Source organism: Pempheris klunzingeri, chromosome 17, assembly GCF_042242105.1.
Source record: "Pempheris klunzingeri isolate RE-2024b chromosome 17, fPemKlu1.hap1, whole genome shotgun sequence".
NCBI lineage: Eukaryota > Metazoa > Chordata > Actinopteri > Acropomatiformes > Pempheridae > Pempheris > Pempheris klunzingeri.
This window is the reverse complement of record NC_092028.1, coordinates 1,424,755-1,450,419: the sequence shown is the minus strand read 5'-3', so window position 1 is coordinate 1,450,419 and position 25,665 is coordinate 1,424,755. Positions and strand designations below refer to the sequence as shown.

Here is a 25,665-nt window from a genome sequence, read left to right as displayed (position 1 = left end):
TATATCACTCTCTGCACACACACACCAGACTACATTCACTAAAACAGGGATTTACCTTGCAGACCATAAGAGTTGCTTTACTAGTGCTGCCTCAATTGATTAGCTTGTTTCTGTTACTGTGTGGTACACAATAACCCAAACAATATTGTGTTGGATCTGAACTAATCAATTTCAAACACCAAATTCACATAAAAATAGAAAGTAACTAACCGATCGAGACCAGCAACTCCTGTGTCCTGTCAGCTAAAATCCCTGTTTTAGTGAATGTAGTCTGGTGTGTGTGCTGTTTGTGGTTAAACCAAAAGGATCTTCCAGGTCTCTCTCTGTAGGGATCCTTTCCATGATGCTGTCACACACTTAGAATAACACTCTGAGCCTGTCAGTGGATCAAACAAGCTCTTTTAGTGGACCTACTGTGATCAGGTGCAGTTGTCCCAAAGGATCACGTTGCAGCCATTGCAGCCCGTTTGGTGGCTGCTGGCTGAGGTGATCTACTGGACCAGTTCCAACACTTTTACTACCTACCAGGACACCAGGATGTGGACAGATGGGGCCAAAAAATGGCAGATTACCATTTCCCGAGTCTTTTTCGAAGGGTTGATGGAGTGGTGGTTGTGTACAGACTGCTGGGATTGGCTCAGTGTCAAAAACAGGACGGTTCCCCATGGACCGCTCACTGACAGACAGGTGGCTCTGTGTTGGGGAGTCTGCCCTCTGGCTCTGATAGAGCTGGTCTCTGTTTTAAATCAGCAAAATATTCTAGTATCAATAAATGTGAGATTAAATTGATCAGATTTGATCAGCTCTATCTGAATAATCAGACTTGCTGTGAATCAGAGCAGACGTGCTCCTTGTTGAAGAGCAGAGGGCTTCCCTTGGACTGGTGGCTCCTCAGGGACACACTGCTGGGGGTTGGAGACGGGGGCCTCTGGGTCTGATCGCTGTGGAGTCTGTAACCAGGTCACATAGAAGTAAACAGAAGCAGCTTCTTATTTCAGTGCATGTGGATCTGGTCGAAGTGTGTAAAGAGCATAATGAGTTTATTACCTGCAGTGGATGATAGAATATATTATTTACAAGTTTTGCTCCGATACAGCAGCTTTTTCCAGTCATGACACTCTAAAAATACTTAAAATCTCAAGCCACATCAGTCTAAAATGTATTTTAAAATATCTTAATTGTTGCTCTGGCTGGTGATGGATGAGTTGTTGGATGTCTTTAACTTTGCTTGGAAACTGGAGCCTGGATCCACGGTTCAGATCCACAGTTATCGGATTTCTTTTCATAAACTGTTCCAGGGTAGTTTGTGTGCTCCGGCCACTCGACCTCTCGTTAACTATGAAAACACACTGTCTGCTAGTGATGTCGCCAACTAGCCGCTAACTAGTGAATGACCCCTGACGTTGTAACGTCGGCTATGCGGCCGCTGACCCTGGTGTGGACCCTGACATTAGGGTGTGAGGCCGTCTGAAGATGTACGAGGTGGCCTGTGACGTGTTTCAGCTGTACTTATCTGGAGATTTGAATATATTTTTTCTGTCTGCACCCTGACTGAAAGAGGCGGCTCTAAAGCGGTGAGGTAGTCCACGTGATACGTGTTTACCCAGTGAGAAAGCTCAAGGATCTCTGGTAGCCACTGCTAAATCCACCCTCCTCATCGGCACACGTCATTTTAAAAGAAGACGTGATTATGTTTCTCTCTCAGCCAACAACTATGGACGACTGCAGGATGGGAATGGGCTGACACTGGCTTTTGATTAAAAACTGAATTTAAAATGTAGCTGGTGGTACTGGGCATCTCTCACTAGATAATAACACTCAAGTGTTCAGCCGAGCCATAGTATGGATATTACTTTATATCTGAAAATGATGACGGGAACTGTGAAGGAGCTGATAAAATGAATAATAGCCTCGCTGTCTATAGCTCACAGGTGCTATGATTAAGTTTGTCAGTGGAGCGATGCTGGACCCTGAGCCAGCCTCAGCCCTGGCTTCACAGGAAGTACTCTATTCACTAAATACTGTTTGTTTTTCACCTAACAGAGAAATGAAGCCCCCCCCCCCCTCTGGTGGACCAACATGGAACCTCATTTCAGAACAAACTGTGTGGTCAACAACGGTGAGAGACAATCTTTTGTTTTGATCCTGTGTGAATCGTGCAATGAATTACACTCATCAGTTTAAAAGGTAAATCGACAAATGAAAGTGGACGTACTTTGCAAGTCTCATTTCACCCTACTTATACACATCCTGGTGTCTGAATGACTGGTAGGTTGTAAAAGTGTTGGAACTGGTCCAGTAGATCACCTCAGCCAGAGAGAGACCTGGAAGATCCTTTTGGTTTAACCACAAACAGCCGTTCTATCGCTCTCTGCACACACACCAGACTACATTCACTAAAACAGGGATTTTAGAGAACAGGACACAAGAGTTGCTTTACTAGTGCTGCCTCAATTGATTAGCTTGTTTCTGTTACTGTGTGGTACACAATAACACAACCAATGTTGTGTTGGATCTGAACTAATCCATTTCAAACACCAAATTCACATAAAGATAGAAAGTAACTAACCGATCGAGACCGACAACTCCTGTGTCCTGTTCTCTAAAATCCCTGTTTTAGTGAATGTAGTCTGGTGTGTGTGCTGTTTGTGGTTAAACCAAAAGGATCTTCCAGGTCTCTTTCTGTAGGGATCTCTGAAATATGGATCCTCCTCTGTGGACCAGTCAGTGTCGCTGGCTGCTGGAGGATCCGGCCTCACAAAATTCAGTTCAGAGTACAACAGACTAGTCACACTAAACTTAAGACACCGCTCTGTCTTCTAGCGCTCCGAGGACGTTCATTAAAGACGGTTTGTATAATTTCTTTGCTTTGGCACCATTTGCTGGCAGAATGAATGGTTACACTGAGGGACAGCAGTCAAACTAGCACAAATAAAGCCAGTTAAAACACACTAGTGTCTGATCAGGTCCGTTTGATCCTCTCTGTACATCACGCCTCACGTGAGAAACATTATTTCCCCACAGACCTGTTTTTCTTTTTCTAATTATAAAAAAACAGTTACTACCCACTGACAATGTTCTGGACTCCTAAAGGAGGAGACTACATTTAGTGTGGTCAGGAATGCTTTACTAGTGGTCATTTATTTTTCCCCTGTTTGTATTCTGAAGCTTTGTGGCTTCTCTCTGAGTTTGGTCATCTTGAAAACAGACGTTGTTTATGGGCTGTGGCTGAGGGGACTGTCTGGTTAATAACTTTCTTCTTTTAGGAAAATATTCTATACACAAATCAAAGTATGTGAAAGTTTGGTGTGTTTCACAGAGAGACTCTCTCATAGTCATAATCAGACTTGCTGTGAATCAGAGCAGACGTGCTCCTTGTTGAAGAGCAGAGGGCTTCCCTTGGACTGGTGGCTCCTCAGGGACACACCGCTGGGCGTTGGAGACGGGGGCCTCTGGGTCTGATCGCTGTGGAGTCTGTAAATGTAAAAGTAGAAAAGCTCTTTTGATCAGCTGCTGACATCCAGAGGAGAGTAACCAGGCCCTGTGTACCATGTAAACCCTGACTTGTACATTTTGGTGTCTAAATGGTTGGTAGGTACAAAAAGTTGTGGAACTGGTCCAAAGGAACATCCTTTTGGTGAAACCAGAAACAGCTGTTCCATCACTCTTATCAAACGCACCAGACTCCATTCACAAAAACAGTCATTTTACCTTGCAGGACACAGGAGTTGCTGGTCTGCTGCCGCCTCCATCAGTTAGCTTTTATTGTCATAATTAGTATTGTGGTGAATCTAAACTGACCCTTTAAAACACCAAAGTCACACAACAACACAGACACACTGACTGATGGAGGCAGCAGCTCCTGTGTCCTGTTCTCTAAAATCCCTGTTTTAGTGAATGTAGTCTGGTGTGTGTGCTGTTTGTGGTTAAACCAAAAGGATCTTCCAGGTCTCTCTCTGTAGGGATCCTTTCCAGGATGCTTTGTTGAAGCTGCGGTTATTTAGGTGTATTTATTAAAAATAACCCCCAGGATGATGGAGACGGACTGGTTGTGTTTGACGCAGTGAAGTGAGTGAACGAGATCCAGCACAGACTGAGGTAGAGGAGGATGAGGACTCTGACCTTTGTTTCTGATAGACCTCCACTGCATTGTCCTCCCAGAGGTCCATTGTGAAGACTTGAGCACATCTCTGCAACGAAGAAAATAACGCCAGTCAGAGAGCTCATGACAGAGGTGTGTGTGTCACTTCTACGTGATTAACGACCGCTTAAATGACATTATGTTCAGTTGTAGTTCAGTTTAGTTAAGACAGTAAACATGCCAACTAAGCCAGGATACTCACAGTTTACTGAAGGCTCTGTGCTGTTTCCTCCTGTGATGGAGTCATGGAAGTGTTTCACTATTGTTTCATCAGGGGGACGCCCAGTAAAACCTGTTTAAAGGGGCCCGGCGGAGCAGGCAGGTGTGACTGTAGACCTGCAGATGGGACTGATTACAAACTGAGAATAGAATCTAAGCTGGAGGTTTGAATCATTGTGCTCTCATGACCTTTTACCTTGTTTTGGCCAACCGGACAAACCGGCTGGTGCACATACAGTACAGTTACAGTCCATACAGTGTCTGTGATGCAGGGACTGACGTCAGCACAAGAGGTTGATTTCCAGTGACTTATGACATGTCAGCAGGTCAATCAATCAATCAGTCTTTATTAATAACAGCATTATCTCAAGACTCTTTCCATAAAGAGCAGCTCAGACCCAACGATTCAGGAGTTCAACATTAAGGTGACGTTAACATTATGCAATGGTCAGTTCGGTTATGTTTAGGCTCCAAAACTACTTGGCTAGATTCAGCTTAAAATAAGTACGTTAGATAAACCGACGTGAAGAACCAACTTGCAGAACATAAGTTATAAAACCTTTGTGGTTTCACGTGGTGGAGAAAGTCGTGTGTTTTGGCCCATAGATGGTACTCAAGATGGCCGACATGTCAGCTCCCTAAAAGTGAAGCCGGAGCGTCAGGACCGGCCCCCGCTGGCTGGCTGCAGTAGGAGTCATAAACCCCACCCCTAAAAACCTAAAACTAACAAACGACAAAGTCAAAACACACATCAGGTGAGTTTGTCACACTGATGTGTGTTCATGATTCTGATCAGTTTGGTTTTAATCAGCCTTGATGCTGAAACAGGCTGTGATGGAATGATTGACAGCTAACTGTACACCTGACTCCCTCCTTCGCTCCCGGCATCATTACTTCGGCCACTAGACACTCTTGTTGTCAGTATGAGGAGTGTGAACCGTTATTTGGAGGCTAGCTTGTAGGGAAACTCTCACTTCCATCACTTACTAATGGCTCCAGTTCAGTTATTGAGTCTCTAGTTCTAGTTTAAAGACATTTTGTTTCTCAAGTTGACAGAATATTTGTGTTGTCTTTAAAGTCTCTCTCCTTGTGCTGCTAATATTCTCTCACTGTGAACTGGCCTTCACTCATGTCTCACTTCTGTGTCTCCTGTATCTACTTTTTCCTGCAGCCGGGTGAGCACCTTGAACGCAGCATGCAGGACGCGTACGTGCTGTCGTCGTAGGAGGAGGAGGAGGAGGAGGAGGAGCTGAGGCCTTCAGCGACATCGAGGAGGTGAGGAGAGACTTGTCTTGTCCTGATGAAAGGCTCATTTCTTCTTCACGGTTTGTTTTTGAGCCAAATCTAAAAGCAGTTATAGTTCACTAGAACGAGATGGAAGTCGTTTAGTTGGCAGGTTTAACAGGATGATGCTTCACCTGCAGCTTACAACCAGTGGAGATCAGTTCAGTTCAAAGTGAAGCGAGTACCATGGAAAGGTGCCAGTTAACTCCCCCATGATCCTCTCTGTCCACATCCTGGTGTGTGAGTGTTATTCTAAGTGTGTGACAGCATCATGGAAAGGATCCCTACAGAGAGAGACCTGGAAGATCCTTTTGGTTTAACCACAAACAGCACACACACCAGACTACATTCACTAAAACAGGGATTTTAGCTGGTGTGTGGGTGCTTCAGGAAGTGTCTGTAATTGTTCAGACTGTTTGCACATAAAACAAATCATTTTGAATTGATCACTTTTCCTATTTAGTCTGTGGTTGCCTAGTAACAAAGGGTGGCTCAGATCACCCCTGTGTAGAAAGACCCCATCAGTGTTTGGTGGTGGTGATGATGATGATGAAGCAGCACAGCAGACACAGACGTGGGGGCGGCAGCACTTTAATGTGTTCACACAGCAGCTCTTTGTAAGGCAGGGGGGGACGGTGGACAGACTTTATTAATGTAGAAATGTCAGCATTAACTGTTCGTCTCTATGTCTAGTGGACGTAGTGCAAAGCAGATCTTTGGCTATACGACTAAACAAACTGTCATGTTTGTAGGCACAGTTCTTCTTCCTTCAGGTTTCACCGTCACCGTCCAAAAGTAAACCTCAGATTCTGTCGTCAGGACAGATGTTAACTCTTTTCTACACACTTCAATGTAAACTACTCCTGTGGGCGGAGCTTCACAGAGATACGACCACATTGTTTCTGGAAAACCTCATTGACGCTCAGCTAATAATGGCTCATCCCTTTAATAACCACTAGTGTTCATCATTTATGGAGACAAAGTAAAAGGAGGACTTTAAAGATGCACGTCCTGTTCTGGTAGAGTTTAGTACACTCATCTGCTGCCATGCTACAGAAGAATCAATCTGAGGTTTACTTTGACACTTCCTCCTCCTCCTCCTCCTCCTCCTCCTCCTCCTCCTCAGTGGCTCTGGCCCGGCAGCGCCCCCAGCAGGCCGTTGGCGGTGGTGAACAAGTTGATGGGCGACGATCCGTCTGTGATGAGGGTGGACTTCAGCCCCAGAGCCTGCAGCATCTTCACCTGGAGGACGGGGAGGCAGGTTCAGACAGGTGTGGGGGGGGGGGATCAGCCAATCACAGCCGTAGAACCATGACCACATGGTTCTAAACCAATCACAGCCGTAGAACCATGACCACATGGTTCTAAACCAATCACAGCCGTAGAACCATGACCACATGGTTCTATTTATTTCCATGTGCAGTGAGGTGAGGTTCTTTTTACCATCTCTATCTTCTAGACATTTCTACTTTAACTTTTGGACTGTTAGACAAAACAAGCAGTGGTGGTGGTCATGGTACTGGTCAGTAGTCGTACTAGTGGTGGGGGTCATGGTACTGGTCAGTAGTCGTACTAGTGGTGGTGGTCATGGTACTGGTCAGTAGTCGTACTAGTGGTGGTGGTCATGGTACTGGTCAGTAGTCGTACTAGTGGTGGTGGTCATGGTACTGGTCAGTAGTCGTACTAGTGGTGGTGGTCATGGTACTGGTCAGTAGTCGTACTAGTGGTGGGGGTGCAGTACCTGGAGCTCCGGCCCGGCCCGGGCTATCTCCTTGAGCGTGTCGCTGCCGACACACTCCACCACCTTGCTGAAGCCCTCGCTCTCGATCAGAGCCAGACGTTTCTGCTTCTCCACCTCCAGATTGTCCATCTGCTGCTTGTAGCTCAGCTCCTGCTCACGAGCCTTCACCAGCCGCTGGAGCTCCGACTCCTGCACACACACACACCACACACCACACACACACACACCACACACCACACACCACACACACACACGTACGTATTTAACTGTGTGTAACACTGACTTTGGTTTGTGGATATTTGGACTAAAATGTTAAGTACTGCTACTTCTCTTCTGTGGTGGGTTTTATGTTGAAAGGTGAAACAGGAAGTTATGGCGTACCGCCTCGATCCTCAGAGCCTCGGCCTTCAGCTTGGCCTCGCTGACCGCCGCCTCTCCCTGAATACGAGCCGCCTCGGCCCGAGACTGAGCTTCGGCCTTGGCAGCTCCGGTGCTCTCCACCGCCGCACTGAAACACACAGGCGGGGTTAGTGGGACGCGTCTGGTCCTTTAACACCTCCTGCTGGTGCTGCACCAGTTAACCCCGTGAGCCTGCGGTCACCTGAGTGCCTCCAGCTCCAGCAGCTCCTTCCTGGCTCTCTCGGCCTCGGCCTGGTCCGTGATCCTCTGCCTCTCCAGCTTCCCCCGGGCCTCCTGCTCCAGACGCTCCGCCTCGTGCCTGAACACACAGATCGATCAGTCAGGATCACATTTGGTCCTGAACGACTCAAAGTGCCTGTTTTACATCTTCTAAGCTAACAAAGCTCACTGGAGAACAGAGTATCTACACGCTTCATTGATGAAATAGTGTAAATGCTGTAATGATGCCTGTGATACTTTGCTTCTGGTTCCCCTCAGCTCCAGTTCTCCTCAACTTACTGTCAACCTCAAGGTCCCTTTAGCTTAGCATAGGCTAAGGATAGCCCCTTTAGCTTAAGGTCGGTCTCCATGTCCACTTAGCATTAGCATAGCATTGTTTTGGTGTAGGCTAACAGTACTCCAGTCTGATAGACCTTAAGGGAAGTCAAACTGTGTCTGTCTGTGTGTGTGTGTGTCACCGTGCGGTGGCCTCCTGGGAGTTGGTGGTGATCTCGATGGCGAGCTGGACGCTCTTCTGCAGGGCGTCTCGTGTTCTCTGGTCCACCGGCTCCACAGACTGGATGTCCACGCTGCTGATCACCAGGTTGTTCTGGCTGAAGCGAAGGTTGGGACGAACCGCCAGCTTTTCGTCGAAGCCGAACACGGCCGAGCAGATGATCCGGTTCGAGTTCTGCATCCATAATAACAAAACAAAGTGATGAGGAGAGTGAAGACCTTGGGATGAGGTTTCTTTTCTCCTGGTGCAGTTTCCACTGCTGGAGAACAGAGGAAGGTGGAACACCAACCTTGTGGAAATCATCAAACTGCACGGAGGCCACTGCTCCTCTGATCCGGGAGGCGACGGCTTTACAGGCGTCTCCAACAAAGTCAGGAACTGAGAACAGAGCGGCTGCATCAGAGGGGTCCGCTGGAGACTTGATATCAAAATACCTGAGGAGGAGAAGACGGTAGAGGAAGAAGATGGTGCTGTTTGACTGACAGGTGTTTCTATTAATACGACCCAGGATGATACATAACAAACACCTCCCTGTAGAGTAAACTTTCTATATCTTACACTGAGCTTCCACTTCCTCTTGGCTTAGCATTAGTTTGTAGTTCCTCTAGCTTGGAGCTAACGTCTAGTCGCTTTGGCTAATAGTCACCATGTCCCCTTAGCTTCGAGGTAGCGTTTATCCAGGACATTTCTATGGTAACGGCACAGAGGATGGTGCGTATCATACAGGACGCTGTGATAGTCTGGTCTGTTCCTTTTCTACTGAAGCGTCCATGAAATGTCTTTTGTCCCTGATCCTCCGTGTTGTTGCAGCAAATGACAAATTATCAGCAAGAAAATTAGCAGAAGACTGTCAGCGGTGTATCCTAGCAGCTAGGATGTATCGTGGCGTGGACATTCACATTAGCCTGCACAGTTAAGACCAAGTCTTCACTAAGCCTGACGCTGGTCAGAACCAGCTCTTCTCTCTAAGGCGTTTCTTTACTGAACCTCTGTCCTGCTGATCTGCTGATTTACCAGTTGTAGGAGAGCTGCAGCTGCAGCCGGGCGTGGTCGGCGGTCTCGATGGTGATGATGTCGGTGAAGAAGTCGGGTCCCAGCAGGAGGCAGATGGCCTTGATGACGTTGGCCCTCTTTGGCTTGTCTCCGGACAGCGAGAGCACAGTGAACTGCTCGTCAGGTCCCAGCATCACCCTCTCTGGTCCAAACACCACCCTGACGACCAGAACCACACCAACACCGAGTCAGCTCAAGACTTTACCACCACGTCCCTCCATCAGGGCAGGAAACCCCGGGCTCACCTGGCCGCCTTCTCTCTGTAGTCGTACACCTGGACGGCAGCATTGTGGGGCACCCTGTAAGTGACCACCTTGGTCTTGTCCCTCGGCGTGGTTTCTCCGGTCCTGGTCCGGTCCGAGCGGTCGGCCAGCGGGTCCAGAGGAGAAGCCAGCAGCGCCTCCACGTTAGCCGGAAGCTCCTTCTGCCACAGCTCCTCATCCTGAGTCAGCATGTAGGTGTGACCGATCACTGCTCGCACCTGAGGAGCAGCGAGGGGCAGGAGTCATCTCTAGTTCATTCACTTTAATCCAGCCAGTACATCTGAGGATACCTTTGGTAACCAGAGCTACTAACCACCAGCTATCAGGTACACTATATTGCCAAAAGTATTCACTCACCCATCCAAATGATTGAAATCAGGTGTTCCAATCACTTCCATGGCCACAGGTGTATAAAATCAAGCACCAAGGCATGCAGACTGTTTCTACAAACATTTGTGAAAGAATGGGTCGGTCACAAGAGCAATTCCAGCGTGGTACTGTGATAGGATGCCACCTGCGCAACAAGTCCAGTCGTGAAATATTCCACAGTCAACTGTCAGTGGTATTATAACAAAGTGGAGGCGATTGGGAACAACAGCAACTCAGCCACGAAGTGGTAGGCCACGTAAAATGACTGAGCGGGGTCAGCGGATGCTGAGGCGCATAGTGCGCAGAGGTCGACAACTTTCTGCTGAGTCAATCGCTACAGACCTCCAAACTTCATGTGGCCTTCAGATTAGCTCAAGAACAGTGCGTAGAGAGCTTCATGGAATGGGTTTCCATGGCCGAGCAGCTGCATCCAAGCCTTACATCACCAAGTGCAATGCAAAGCGTCGGATGCAGTGGTGTAAAGCCACCGCCACTGGACTCTAGAGCAGTGGAGACGTGTTCTCTGGAGTGACGAATCGCTCTTCACCATCTGGCAATCTGATGGACGAGTCTGGGTTTGGCGGTTGCCAGGAGAACGGTACTTGTCTGACTGCACTGTGCCATGTGTAAAGTTTGGTGAAGGGGGATTATGATGTGTGGGGTTGTTTTTCAGGAGCTGGGCTTGGCCCCTTAGTTCCAGTGAAATGACCTCTGAATGCTTCAGCATACCAAGAGATTTTGGACAATTCCATGCTCCCAACTTTGTGGGAACAGTTTGGGGATGACCCCTTCCTGTTCCAACAGGTCCATAAAGACATGGATGAGAAAGTTTGGTGTGGATGAACTTGACTGGCCTGCACAGAGTCCTGACCTCAACCCGCTAGAACACCTTTGGGATGAATTAGAGTGGAGACTGAGAGCCAGGCCTTCTCGTCCAACATCAGTGCCTGACCTCACAAACGTGCTTCTGGAGGAATGGTCAAAAATTCACATAAACACACTCCTAAACCTTGTGGAAAGCCTTCCCAGAAGAGTTGAAGCTGTTGTAGCTGCAAAGGGTGGACCAATGTCATATTAAGCCCTATGGTTTAAGAATGGGATGTCACTTAAGTTCATATGCGAGTCAAGGCAGGTGAGCCAATACTTTTGGCAATATAGTGTATCTACAAAGCATGTCAAGCCCTGTGATTAGCTCACTGTAGGTGAAATGCACCCTGGGAGTCGTAGTTGTTCTCTTTTGTACTGACAACTCAACCAGTTTCAGTCCTCGGCAGCAGTGTACGGTCCTTTTAAAGAGGGACTCACCTTTCCAGTTTTGATGTCCCGGACGTAGATGCCCTCGTTCTCGTCCAGCGGGATGGCCTGTCGTCGCAGCATCACCTCCACGGTCGCAGGGGGGACGTACTCGATGGGACCCCGCAGCATCCAGCGGTCTCCGGGGCGACGGAGGACGCCGCTTCTCCGCGAGCGCTTCGCCCGCTCCTGCATCACCTCCTCCTCCTCCTCCTCTTCCTCCTCCTCACGCTGGCAGAGAGAATGGGGGAGAGAGAGGTGGAGGAGGGAGAGAAGGGTTAACGTGGCGATGCATTGGAGCGGTGGAGGAAGGGGAGGAGGAGTAGGAGGAGGAGGAGACGGGGGAGGAAGAAGAGGAGGAGAGGGGATAGGAGGGGGGCACTGAGAGTAAAATGAAACCCAAAGAATGAGAAATGACAATGTAGAGAGCAGACGGAGTGATAATGAAGGGGGTGGTGGCAGGAGAGGACGGGGTGTGAGTCAAAGGAAAGAAGAAGAAGAAGAAGAGTTTGCCAGGTTAGGAGGGGAAGATGGTGCAGGGAACATCTGACTCCTGACATCCTGGGATTCTCACCAAACTCCAGTTTACTGTCTTGGTATCCCAGAATTCATTGCATGTCTGTGCCGTGTGTTGGCCTGTCATGTACGCTGCGACAAAGACGACTGTTGTGGCATTACCACGGCAACGCAGTTCAGAGAAAACTCTTCACAATGAAGCGTCATCGATCTCTGAAGGAAGCAGGTGTGTGTCCTGGGAGGGGTTCGCTAAAGATGATCAATCTGGAGTCATTTTGCCTTCTGACACCTGTGCTAAGTGTTGAGGTTCTGTGCACCCTTCGCCCCTGAAGAATGATTTATTTTGACAGACAATTACAGTAAATACCATCTGACACTGAAGTGACTGGACCTGTTCATGCCTAATGTTCAGCTGTGTGTTCAGCACAGTGTGCAGCTGAAAACCATGTGGGCGCTCTGAGCACGCTCTGAAACCTCAAAGACAGCGTCCTGTAAACAGGAAGTGTTCTGGAGGATCAGATCAACACTGTTTTATGGTTATTTATCCAGAGCTCTGATTAAAATCCACCTGTATGTAAAGTGTAAACGTCAGAAGGCTCCAGCTGTGTCAGATCCGTCTTTAAATCAACATGTGATATCTTCTGCTGCTCCCTACCCCACTAGGGTCCACTCCCTTTTCTGAGGAATACCTGCGATAACCTCCCGCTGTGACAGAGAGCAGCTCAGCCTGAACACACCCAGCCACACCAGTCAGTGGCATGAGGCCCTGAAAGCAGACACACCTGTGATTTTTCACTTCATTCTGAGCTGAAAAGATTAAGAACCCTGACACACCTGTGTATGTGGATGAAGTTTGCTTAGCAGTCACTTTTCTGTCACCAACTGGTTGCACAAGACTTTACACACCATAAAGTGTGTTTAAGTAATGCAGCTCCTCCCTCCATTCAACTACTCCCTCACAGAGAACGTTTCACATAAACTAGACCCAGAAAAAGGTGTGATGAGGCCGATAGTGCTGCAGGACAGAGCTCCTTCACATCGTGAACAATGGAGCTGCTTTAGGGCCTCGGTTTAATGGCACAACAAGCATGAAGCGGTGAGGTGTGTGCACTGTGTGGGCGTCTCCACCTGCTGTTCTGGTTCATGGAAAAGAGCTGAGACAAGGTAGATCACAGGGTGTGGTGGTTAAAGGAGTGTTTTTATACCTGTATAGTGTTTAAGTGACCAGTAGGTACATTAGTCCTCCACCCAGTCACAGTAGGTCCACTAAAAGTGTGTTTTAGCCACTGACAGGCTCAGATTGTAAGGATCCTTTCCATAATGTTGTCAGACGCTTAGAGTAACACAGATAGACCTGGAAGATCCTTTTGGTTTAAGAACAAACAGCCGTTATATCGCTCTCTGCACACACACCAGACTACATTCACAAAAACAACAATTTTACCTCAGAACACAGGAGCTGCTGGTCTGCTTCTGCCTCCATCAGCTAGTTAGTTTGTGTTATTGTCTGACTTTAGGTGCCTCAGATGGTTTGTTCGGACCCAACACAATATTTGTGTAACGAACAATAACGCAGACAAACTAACCAATAAAATGTAGGAGTACACCAGCCACCCCCGTGTTCCACATGGTAAAATGACTGCTTTAGTGAATGGAGTCTGGTGTGTGCAGAGAGTGATATAACAGTTGTACCAAAGGATCGCGTTGCAGCCCATTTGGTGGCTGCTGGCTGAAGTCAATCAATCAATTAATAAAGATTGATTGATTGACCAGTTCCAACACTTTTACTACCTACCCGTCATTCAGACACCAGGATGTGTAAAGATAGAGCCCTGCTGTGACGTCTCTCCTCACCTCCTCGATGTCGTTGAAGGCCTCCACAGCTCTCAGCACCAGACCCTCCTCCTCCGACAGCACGTACACGTCCTGGATGCCGCGTTCAAGGTGCTCACCCGGCTGCAGGAAAAATGAGCGCTCACCCTGATGGAGAGAAAGAACTTATCAGGTCTGGGGGAGAAGAAGTAGATACAGGAGACACAGAAGTGAGCCGTGACTGAAGGCCAGTTCACAGTGAGAGAATATTAGCAGCACAAGGAGAGAGACTTTAAAGACAACACAAATATTCTGTCAGCGTCCTCCTCCTCACCTTCACCACCCTCTTCTGCCCCAGCTGAGGCTTCCCATCGGGTCCCACCGGGTCCAGGACCACACAGTACTGCCTGCTGCTCAGCGTGGTCACATCCACCACCCCCACCACCTCCTCCGCCACAGAGGGGATGTGAGCCTCCCTGTCGGCCATGGTCACCAGCCACTCCTCCCCTGTACGACGGTCCCGCCCGCCGGTGTCTTTAAAGGGCCGCAGGGCGCGAACATGAAGCGCTTTCTGGGGAGGCAACACATTTAGAGTTGATTTCAGATCTGATGTCACTATTTATTAAAGGATAATTCTGCTGTTTCTCCCCCTGGTCCCTCTGTGTCCACATCCTGGTGTCTGAGTGACTGGTAGGTAGTAAAAGTGTTGGAACTGGTCCAGTAGATCACCTCAGCCAGCAGACACCAAACGGGCTGCAATGGCTGCAACATGATCCTTTGGGACAACTGCACCTGATCACAGTAGATCCACTAAAAGAGCTTGTTTGATCCACTGACAGGCTCAGAGTGTTATTCTAAGTGTGTGACAGCATCATGGAAAGGATCCCTACAGAGAGAGACCTGGAAGATCCTTTTGGTTTAACCACAAACAGCACACACACCAGACTACATTCACTAAAACAGTCATTTTACAAGGGAGTTGCTGGTGTAAAACTGCCTCGATCAGTTAGTTTTTTATTGTATTGTGTGACTTTAGTGTTCTAAAGGGTGAGTTCAGAAACAACACAACGTTTATGAAGCACACAATAACACAAACAAACTAACAGCTGACCAACACCTCCTGTGTTCTATGAGGTAAGATTGCTGTTTTTGTCAAATGGAGTCTGGTGGCTGTGAAGGGAGTGAAATACTGGCTGTTTCTGGTCAAACAAAAAGGATCTCACACGCTGAGGTGATCTACTGAACACCATAACCAAGGTTCTCCTTCAAGTAAAAGATCAGAGTACGACTGCAGTTTGAACTTGTGAGTCACCTTATCAGTCAGGATGAAAGCGTTCACAATGTCAATGACCTCTTCATGGGCGCCTGGAAGGTACGCTCCCACCTTACTGACCAGCCACTCCTCACCTGAACACACACACAAAATACCATGGTAACAGTAACGGTGGTAGTAAAGGTGTGCTTGTGTGTGTGTGCTTGTGTGTGTGTTACCTGTGACCCTGCGGACCCCCCCTCTGTCCACTCCCTCCTTGCGTGCTCTCAGTCTGATGGCCTGGTTCTCTCTGATCACTGTGGCCTTGATGGTCTCCAACACGACCACCTCCTTCTTGGGGATGTAGGTCCCTGCAACACACACACACAGACACACACACAGACACACACACACAGACACACAGACACACAGACACACACACACACACACACACACACACACACACCATGTGAAACACACCATCTTCATGAAGCCCTCCGCAGCTCGTTCAGCTCTCCTGGAGCTGTTACCCAGGGACAACCGTGAAGATGGCCCTGTTTTAACCTGGCTAGATCACCACGGTAACCGATGCGGACCACCTGACCTGCTCCAGAGGAGCCATTAAAGGCGCCGTCCGCCATTTCAGTCCGATTATGTCAGACGCTAAAGTGGCGTCCACGTGTCCTTTGCTGTGGGACAGTGGGACCTGAAGTTTGAATCTGGATTTATATATAAATTAGATATAATAATATAGATGTTAATGTGAGCGCTCAGAGCCTGAGGCAGGAGGTCTGAGCTAACAGACGGGTGAGAACCATCCGAGTCCGACTGGGAGATCCAGGTCTGTGGAGCTAAGACAGGCTTCACCTCTTTAGATGCATCGTCTCGTTTTCCAGCAGGTTCATCAGACAAACATATCTGAACATGAGATCTAAAGCCACAGCAGAGATGGTGGTGAGGAACGTCTCCAGCCAGCAGCATCTTTAAAGTCCTCTGTGGTCGTCGGGTCCCTGAGCTGCTGCTTAACGTGGATTAAAACACAAACTAAACCTTTAAACCGCAGCAACGTACCGGGTCCTTCAAACAGCCACTCGTCTCCGGCCACCCTCTTCTCTCCGCCGTCGTCCTTGAAGTCCAGCAGGGCCTGCAGACGCAGCGCCGTGTCGGGATACACGATCTGCAGCGGCGTCACGTCCTGACGCACAAACACAGACGGCCATCAGGAGGAACACTGCTCTTTTTATTTCAGCAGTAAAATCAAGCTGAAATACTCCCCCCCCCCCAACAGGCTTCTGTATGTATGAGGGGTCACTTTAAAAAAAAGGGACAGTTCCCAGTTTTCTTTCCTTCTTAAATGGTTTTTAAAAAAATACACGATGATGATGATGATGATGATGAACATTTTGCTTTTAAAAATAGTTTTTATCTCTGTTATAATCATTATGTAAGAAGATTTAAACACAGAATCTAATTTCTATTCCAGGTTTACTGTCACTAATGTTTTCTCTCATTTTCACACAAAGCCTGAATGTTCAAAAGAGGAAAAGTTAGAGTGAAGATGTGAAAAACATCTGAAGTGTGTTTGTTGACCCTTCAGTTTCTATAACAGTCTAGTAGTATCATCAGTTTCTCTTTAATAACTAACGTTTCCTTCAGTCTGTGCAAAACAAACCAGTTTACCGTTAAGAACATTTGATCATTTACAGTTTTCACATGAACACTGAGAAGAAAGTTCTTTAAAGTCTCTGATTCTAAAGTTAAAGTTAAAAGTTTATCCTTTTAATTCCATTTAGAAAAAAGACGGTTTCTCCTCCGATGAACATGAATTATTGTTTCTTATAAACTGACTTTAAAAAAGCATAATAATAATAATAATAATAATAATAATAATAATAATAAACCTAGTCTTAGTCTTATCGTTTCTATCTCCGTGTGTTTGTGGTGGACAGTAAAGTTTGTTTGAAGCACAGGCCGGCGTTCCCACCTGCTGGATCTCCTCTCCGGGGTACAGTGGGAACGGGTCCTGGGTCAGCCGGATCTCCAGGTCGGCGTGGCGGAGCTTGGCCTGACCCGATTGGTCGAAGAGGACCTGCTTGTCGTCATCCCGGGCCACCGGGTTCACGACCACGCAGTAGTGACGCGGCGGCACCATGATCATCCGAACCGGTAGGAAGAGGACTCTGAGGGGGAGGAGAGGACGCGGGTCACATGATCAGCGCCATGAATCCATCCTCCCTTTAAAACTCAATCAAGTTTTACAGTCATGTGACCGGCTCATTAAAACGCTGCGCTGTGAGGAACAACATGTCAAAGTTTGTGTATTATGAAGGAAATATGATGTTTGAGACAGATTAAAGTTAAAACTTGTTTAATTGCAAATAAAACGGGGGCGCCGCCATCTTGGTTTTTTGAAGCCAGATCGTTGCACAAAGACCTCCTCTGATTGGTTAGTGAGCAGGTAGCCCCACCCGAAAGATACCGACCAATCAGAGGACGCTTCTTTATAGACTGATACCGACCAATCAGAGGACGCTTCTTTATAGACTGATACCGACCAATCAGAGGACGCTTCTTTATACAGACTGATACCGACCAATCAGAGGACGCTTCTTTACAGACTGATACCGACCAATCAGAGGACGCTTCTTTATACAGACTGATACCGACCAATCAGAGGACGCTTCTTTATAGACTGATACCGACCAATCAGAGGACGCTTCTTTATAGACTGATACCGACCAATCAGAGGACGCTTCTTTACAGACTGATACCGACCAATCAGAGGACGCTTCTTTACAGACTGATACCGACCAATCAGAGGACGCTTCTTTATACAGATTGATACCGACCAATCAGAGGACGCTTCTTTATACAGACTGATACCGACCAATCAGAGGACGCTTCTTTATACAGACTGATACCGACCAATCAGAGGACGCTTCTTTACAGACTGATACCGACCAATCAGAGGACGCTTCTTTATACAGATTGATACCGACCAATCAGAGGACGCTTCTTTATACAGACTGATACCGACCAATCAGAGGACGCTTCTTTATAGACTGATACCGACCAATCAGAGGACGCTTCTTTATACAGACTGATACCGACCAATCAGAGGACGCTTCTTTATACAGACTGATACCGACCAATCAGAGGACGCTTCTTTATACAGACTGATACCGACCAATCAGAGGACGCTTCTATACACAGACTGATACCGACCAATCAGAGGACGCTTCTTTACACAGACTGATACCGACCAATCAGAGGACGCTTCTTTATACAGACTGATACCGACCAATCAGAGGACGCTTCTATACACAGACTGATACCGACCAATCAGAGGACGCTTCTTTATACAGACTGATACCGACCAATCAGAGGACGCTTCTTTATAGACTGATACCGACCAATCAGAGGACGCTTCTTTATAGACTGATACCGACCAATCAGAGGACGCTTCTTTATAGACTGATACCGACCAATCAGAGGACGCTTCTTTACAGACTGATACTGACCAATCAGAGGAAGTTTTCATGACTTTTTAAACTGACTGTTTCTGAGGGAAATGTGATCGGCTCAATAACTATGATACAGTGTCAGGAATAATAGGACATTATCATTATCATCATTAGTACACATCAGTGACATCTGCGGGCCTCAAAAGTCTCCTACCAATCGATACTGGGTCACATGATCTGCTGACAGCGTCGGCCTTTAAATCACTGCCTGTTAGAGTAAATCAGTGTATCTGCAACAACAGAGCTGTCCTGCCGAGATAAAGGCTTTCTAAGGCAAAGGTGTGAGTGTGTGTGTGTGTGTGTGTGTGGTGGAGTTAGGTTACTGGTTACTGACACTGAACAGTTGATCAGCAGGGTTTCTGTGTTTGCTCTGAGTGAACTGGTGAGAAGCTTCCTGTGCGTCCATGTAGATCATAATCAGTTTAAAATCAGTCAGTCACAAGATTTAAAGGGTCCAAAGGCCTGTTAGTGCCTGAGAGGCTGCTGTTCATCACGCCCACTACAGGTTTAGTTTAAAGGCCAACAAACAGCAGTTATAGTGCTCTCTTCAAAACACGCCAGACCCCATTGATAAAAACAGGGATTTTACCTCACAGAACACAGGAGTTTCTGTTCTCCTGCTGCCCCAAGCAGTCAGTTTGTTTCTGTTATTGTGTGACTTTGGTGTTTTAAAGGGTTAGTTTGAATCCAAAACAATATTTGTGTTACACACAATGACACAAATAAACTACCTGATGGAGGCAGCAGCTCCTGTGTGCTGTTCTCTAAAATCCCTGTTTTAGTGAATGTAGTCTGGTGTGTGTGCTGTTTGTGGTTAAACCAAAAGGATCTTCCAGGTCTCTCTCTGTAGGGATCCTTTCCATGATGCTGTCACACACTTAGGTCCACTAAAGGTGCTTGTTTTAGCCACTGACAGGCTCAGAGTGTTATTCTATGTGACTGGGTGGAGGACTAATGTACCTACTGGTCACTTGAACACTATACAGGTATAAAAACACTCCTTTAACCACCACACCCTGTGATCTACCTTGTCTCAGCTCTTTTCCATGAACCAGAACAGCAGGTGGAGACGCCCACACAGTGCACACACCTCACCGCTTCATGCTTGTTGTGCCATTAAACCGAGGCCCTAAAGCAGCTCCATTGTTCACGATGTGAAGGAGCTCTGTCCTGCAGCACTATCGGCCTCATCACACCTTTTTCTGGGTCTAGTTTATGCAGCCCGTTGGCTGAGGTGATCTACTGGACCAGTTCCAACACTTTTACTAGCTGCAGCCACACCAGGTGCTGCGTGGTGCTCAGAACAGAACCGGCTGAACCAAAATGTGGGAGAGGATCCTGAACTTTACGTCTTTTAAACGGACTTCCTGACCTCTCGTTGTCCTGGCGGATGTAGGTGAGCGGTCCGATCTCCACCCGGGCGATGTTGGTGTTCTGGTCCAGCACGTGGATGTAGTGATGGGGCGGGATCCGGATGATGGACGCCTCCACCAGCCCCTCGAACTCCGGCCCCCGGCTTCCTGCCTTCTTAGACATGATGTGAAGTCGACGCTGCAGAGAGGAGACGTCTGTTAGTCAGTCGGTCACAAAACACACACAAGGCGACTCACTGGAATCAAAAGCAGCAGTTCTGCTCTGATCTCTTTTCCAGCTGGAAGTGGATCATAAATGATTCCAGTGAACATGTTGATTCACTGCAGTCACCTCATAAATCAGCAACCTTTCATGTGATCACCATGATGTTTTTGTACTTTCTAAACCTGCTGATGTGATCCTCTCTCGTTCTTTAAATCATGTCCTGGTTAGCTGGTTAGTAGGTTAGTTAGTTAAACTAGGACTGTGGGTGGATCTAGAAGCATGTTGGCTTATTTCTGTGTGCTCCGATCAGGACCGAGGCTTATATCGGTTATTGATCCGCACTGATTTAGAGGATCGATCAGCAGCCAGACGTACTGAAGCCCTGAGAGGCACACTTAAGAACAGCTGATTTAAAAAAAAAAAAGCTTTTGATTGGGTTATTATTTAATTCCTTTTCCATCTGTGAAAACCAGCGGGACTTTTGCAGAAAAATAAATATTTTGTGTTTTTGTAGTTCTGGATCAGCCTGGAGGTGCTGGACTCCTGGAGGTGCTGGACTCCTGGAGGTGCTGGACTCCTGGAGGTGCTGGACTCCTGGAGGTGCTGGTTGGTCACCTCCCTCCTGTGCCGTCAGAGTGCAGGACTTTGTGGCCAAAATGAGTAAAATGAGTCTCTTTTGCAGATTTTCCTCTTATTTTTATTTCATTTCTATCAATCATATGATTCCATTTTATTTATCTACTTACAGAAAAAAAAAAAAAAAATTTCGGAGTGTTTGTTATTGTAAAACCCATTTCGGCCACAAGAGCGCGTCTCTGGACAGACTAGAAGACGGCGGGAGTCGACAAACCAACCCTGAGATGGAGAGATTTAGATTGTCCCTCCTCAGTGGCCTCTCTGGGCTTCCGTACGATGTGAGCGGTAAACTTTAGATTCAGCTCCTTCGTCAGTCAGATTCTCTATAAAAGTTCTGTTACAGTTATTCGCTGACTCAGCATCACGCTGTCTCACATAAAAATGATCCCCCGTGGAGCAAATCGATCACCGCTATCAGATCAGTAGTCTGTCAGCAGATCCCCTGAGGTTAAACGTCAGCGTCAGCACAGGGAGAGACCTGGTCGTCATTCTGGGTTTAAGAATACTTTCTTTAGATGATGTTGGTGCACAGCTGCTCATGTCTGGACAACATTTAAGTAGTCGATCGACAGGAAATTGATCTGAAAATCGAATAATAACGGTTTGATTCACTAATAAATCAATTAAAGTCTGGTTCCAGCTCCTCCAGCGTGATGACTTGCTGCTTCTCTCTGTTTTATTTTGCTCTAAACTGAATTCCTTTGGGTTTCACTCTGTTGAGCTCTGAGAAACTGAGACAGACATTTTATCGATCAAATCAATAACCGATTAATGGAGAAAATAATGAAGCCAGCTGCAGCCCTGCGTTTAATATCAGTCTGTGTTTGTTCGGCAGCTCTGATCAAATCACAGGAGGCTCCGCTGTCCAGAGGAGAAGCTCTTCTTACACCGAACGATCCTGTGATGAGACCAGCGTCAGGTGGTGGAGCTCAGGTATGAACACAGAGATCACACACGGAGCGAAAGCCTCCGTCAGCTCACAGAGGAGCCCTCACATTCAGCTTAAAGTCATGTGACCCGACAGGGGCGAGAAACTCAACTGATGTACTTCATTACTTTATCTCCTGCTACATCTCAGAGGGAAATACTGTTAATGTTCACTTCACTACATTTTGTCTGACAGCATCATGGAAAGGATCCCTACAGAGAGAGACCTGGAAGATCCTTTTGGTTTAACCACAAACAGCACACACACCAGACTACATTCACTAAAACAGGGATTTTAGAGAACAGGACACAGGAGCTGCTGCTCTGCTGCTGCCTCCATCAGTCAGAGTGTCTGTGTGAGTTTGGTGTTTTAAATAGTTAGTTAATATCTGTGTAACACACAGTAACACAGACACACGGACTGATGGAGGCAGCAGCAGCTCCTGTGTTCTCTCCTTGGCTATTAAGTGAGCTGCATGTTTCACCACTTTGACGATTACAGTTTATTATCATCAAATTATGGAAATGTTTATGGAAAAGTATCTGTGTGGCCTCCAGAGCACATTATGGGGTTAAACTCTGTATCTCAGGCTGTGAGCTCTGGAGTCAGTGCTGCCTCTGTTGCAGTAAAAAGGCCTGAGTCATCTCACAGTGAGAGCGGACCAACATGACACGGAACAGCAACACGGCCCTGATTGACGAGGTGGGAGCTTCCTCTTCGTGTATCTTCCTCAGGGGCAGCAGCTTCTAAACTGAGTGGTTCTGTCCAAAGTCCATCAGCTCTGCTCGGTCACTTCAGTCAGCAGCATCACTCTTCATCTGCAGGCAGGCATCAATCTGTGTTCTCTACCATTACTCATCCTAAATCTATCAGAATTAGCCAAGTCAGGCTGACAGTTGGCATCAGAGCAGCTCATGAAGGTAACTTGTTTACTGCATCAAACCAGGCAACTTCCTGGTTATAAACTTAGAGGCCCTGCAACCTCTTCTCCTACGCAGAGAACGTGACACCGAACTCCCTTTAAAAAACCTACAAATGTGATGCCCCCTTCCTGGTCGGGCAGTGCCCACACCTGTCGGTGCTGATTAACACCCTTCAGGCATTAATGAGACGCTGTGTCGAGTTCGGCGTGTGTTAATCAACACCACGCAGAAATGCTTTCAGATTTGGACCAATTCTGACTTTTAAAACCGCTCCAATGAATCGTCCGACACTAACGCAATATTGGAGACGAACGCTGGGAGTTGTAAGACAAACAGTTATAGAAAGTTGACATTTGGTTGAATTTAGTCCTGCTCGGTGTTTTAAATGGATGCCGTTTTGAAGTTCGACTCCGCTTCGACCTGTGAACATCTTAAAATGTCTTGTATCGTGCAACAGTTTTAGCCGACACGTAAGAAAGTTTTAAACTCTACGGTTTTAGAGCGGAGTTCTGCCGACACTGTGGGGGCGGTGTACTCCCTGGGTTTTTTCTTACCTCGTCCTAACGCGGCTGTGCAGGCGGCTCAGACTGGCTCCTGTGTCTCACTGACGGAGGCTCCGCGGGGGGAAACTCATGAGGAGAGCGGGGGGCAGATGAAGGCGGCAGCACGGTGAGTCAGGGGGCGGGGCTGCTGCCTCTGTCCCGGAAAAGACTCGGTAGTCACGTGACTTACCGACTTCTACTGCAGCGCTGCGTCAGTCACGTGGTCAGACGGCACCTACTTACGGGTCGGTGTGAAGACGGGGGGGTTGAAGAGGGGGTGTCGCCACCATTTACTGACGTCAGAGGTGTTATAGTGAGGTCACGTGACGACACACCTGGACAGTGAAGTTCAGTCTGAGCAGAAATATGAACCATGGCTGAAAAGGTGTGAACCTGCTGTTTGTCCTCTCACAGCGGTGAACTCAGCCACCACTCTGGAAACAGAACATTTAGAGGCGCTAAATACATATAAAAATAGGTAATAAACACACCTGGAGAAAATAAAACCTCCTCTCAGTGCAACAGAGTAAAAATCTCCACCAGCATCAAGGAAGAAGACTGGGTGTAGAAAACCAAAATGGCCACCAAACTTGCCCAAATAAGATGACGATTACTATTAAATTATTTAATAACTCTTCGCCAGTACAGACAGAAACACAGCATCAGGGTAACATCATGGATATTTAATGGTTAAACAAACAGTACAGCTGGAGAGGACAGGGAACAAAACAGGAAGTATCAAAACACACACACACACACACACACACACACACACACACACACACACACACACACACACGTCTGATTTCTGCCATGTTTTGGTGTGAAAACTCTCCTGCTTACAGGTGAGTTACAGACTGCAGGTCACCTCAAGCTGCCTTCAGCCTGTTGCAGGTTTACTGCTGCTGCACACGGAGGATTTCACACGCCGCATTAAAACTGAACCAAAGCCATAATGTTAAATTGAAGATGTCGTGCTACAAACTCCTGTGTTCTGTGAGGTAAAATGACTGCTTTTGCCAATGGAGTCTGGTGCCCCTACATAGATAGACCTGTTAGATCCATTTGGTTTAACCACCAAACCAGACTCCATTCACAAAAACAGGAATTTTACCTCACAGAACACAGGAGCTGTTTCTCTAGTTATTGTGACTGAGGTGTTTTAACGCTTTAGTTCATATCCTGAATTCATTCAATAAATCACCAAAGTAGTAGTAGAATTACTGTAATGGTGTCTAAATGTCAGGTAGGTACAAGAAGTGTCACCTCAGCCTGTAAGATCCTTTTTGTTTAACCAGAAACAGCCATTATTTCACTCCCTTCAAAGCCACCAGACTCCATTGACAAAAACAGCAATTTTACCTCATAGAACACAGGTGTTGGTGGTCTGCTGTTTGTTTTTTTGTTAGTGTGTTTGTGTTATTGTGTGCTTCATAAATAATGTGTTGTGCCTGAACTCACCCTTTAAAACACTAAAGTCACACAATAACAAAAACACACTGACTGACCGAGGCAGCTTTAGACCAGCAACTCCCATGTAAAATCCCTGTTTTAGTGAATGTAGTCTGGTGTGTGTGCTGTTTGTGGTTAAACCAAAAGGATCCTCCAGGTCTCTCTCTGTAGGGATCCTTTCCATGATGCTGTCACGGATGATAATGATGTCAAGGATCATGTTGCAGCTGTTTAGACACCAGATTATGTACAACTATGCCCAGATTTAAAAATACAGAAGTTCTCCTTTAGAGTAAATTCATATGTTATGAAGAAATTCATATAAGAGTGTGTTTTGTTGCTTTCTTTTGTTTGATTTCTTTTGAATTCGGCACTTTAAACCCTCCGCAGCCGTGAGCAGAAATGGCGTTGGGGTGGGGTGGGGGTGGGGGGTTCCTGAGAGCATCTCATTCATACAGCGGTCACATGATCACAGGACAAAACCAGACACACCAGGGTCAACAGTCTTTTTCACCAATGTAACATGTTCAGATAGAGCTAGGGCATGCTAAATATGGACAGTGTGTCCACACGCTGCAGGAGGCCAGAACATTTCCTAAACACCTGACAGCGAACAGGGGGAGGACAGATCAGCACGCTGCGTCTTTTAAAGGAAAAGTCTGAGAAAATATCTGAGGAAAATCTGTACAAAGACTTTGGTTGAATATCTGCTCCTGTATATACCTCTAGTGTACAATATACATATTTAGATAACTCTAATTTAAATACTAATTTGGCTAAAATGAATATCAAAAAATAGCATGTATATCACCGACATGTCACACGGCGTCTCTGTACACACACCGACCGAGCTGCTCCTCTTCCCTTTGCAGAGACAACGTGGCCGAGCACTTTTACAGCTTCGCTGTGGCTTCATCAACAGGTTTAACAGCACAAACAAACGGACAGAAGGTTAAAATCACTTGGTATAAAATAGACTTTTTGTTTTTTTAAATATCACAAAG

The 25,665-nt window shown here is 47.0% G+C and overlaps 2 protein-coding genes across 2 annotated transcripts in view; both read right to left on the bottom strand.

The window, feature by feature from the left end:
- LOC139216276 (NACHT, LRR and PYD domains-containing protein 12-like) overlaps positions 1-5,628 on the bottom strand; it is a 169,793-nt gene extending 164,165 nt beyond the window's left edge. Inside the window, exon 1 of the mRNA XM_070847367.1 lies at positions 5,571-5,628. Within this exon, the coding sequence (XP_070703468.1) occupies positions 5,571-5,628 (58 nt within the window). The remainder of the gene's footprint in view (positions 1-5,570) is intronic.
- A 591-nt stretch (positions 5,629-6,219) lies between these two features.
- mvp (major vault protein) lies at positions 6,220-23,332 on the bottom strand. The gene is made up of 17 exons (XM_070847188.1): positions 23,222-23,332; positions 19,975-20,153; positions 17,063-17,258; positions 16,150-16,273; positions 15,318-15,449; positions 15,139-15,233; positions 14,161-14,397; positions 13,869-13,994; positions 11,511-11,729; positions 9,819-10,054; positions 9,535-9,732; positions 8,810-8,954; positions 8,483-8,694; positions 7,987-8,103; positions 7,767-7,893; positions 7,386-7,574; positions 6,220-6,886 (listed from the first exon to the last, which is right to left on the bottom strand). Exons 2-17 carry the CDS (start codon positions 20,136-20,138, stop codon positions 6,767-6,769), a joined length of 2,637 nt encoding a protein of 878 aa, XP_070703289.1. The 5' UTR covers positions 20,139-20,153; positions 23,222-23,332; the 3' UTR covers positions 6,220-6,766.
- Between the last annotated feature and the right edge of the window lie 2,333 nt (positions 23,333-25,665).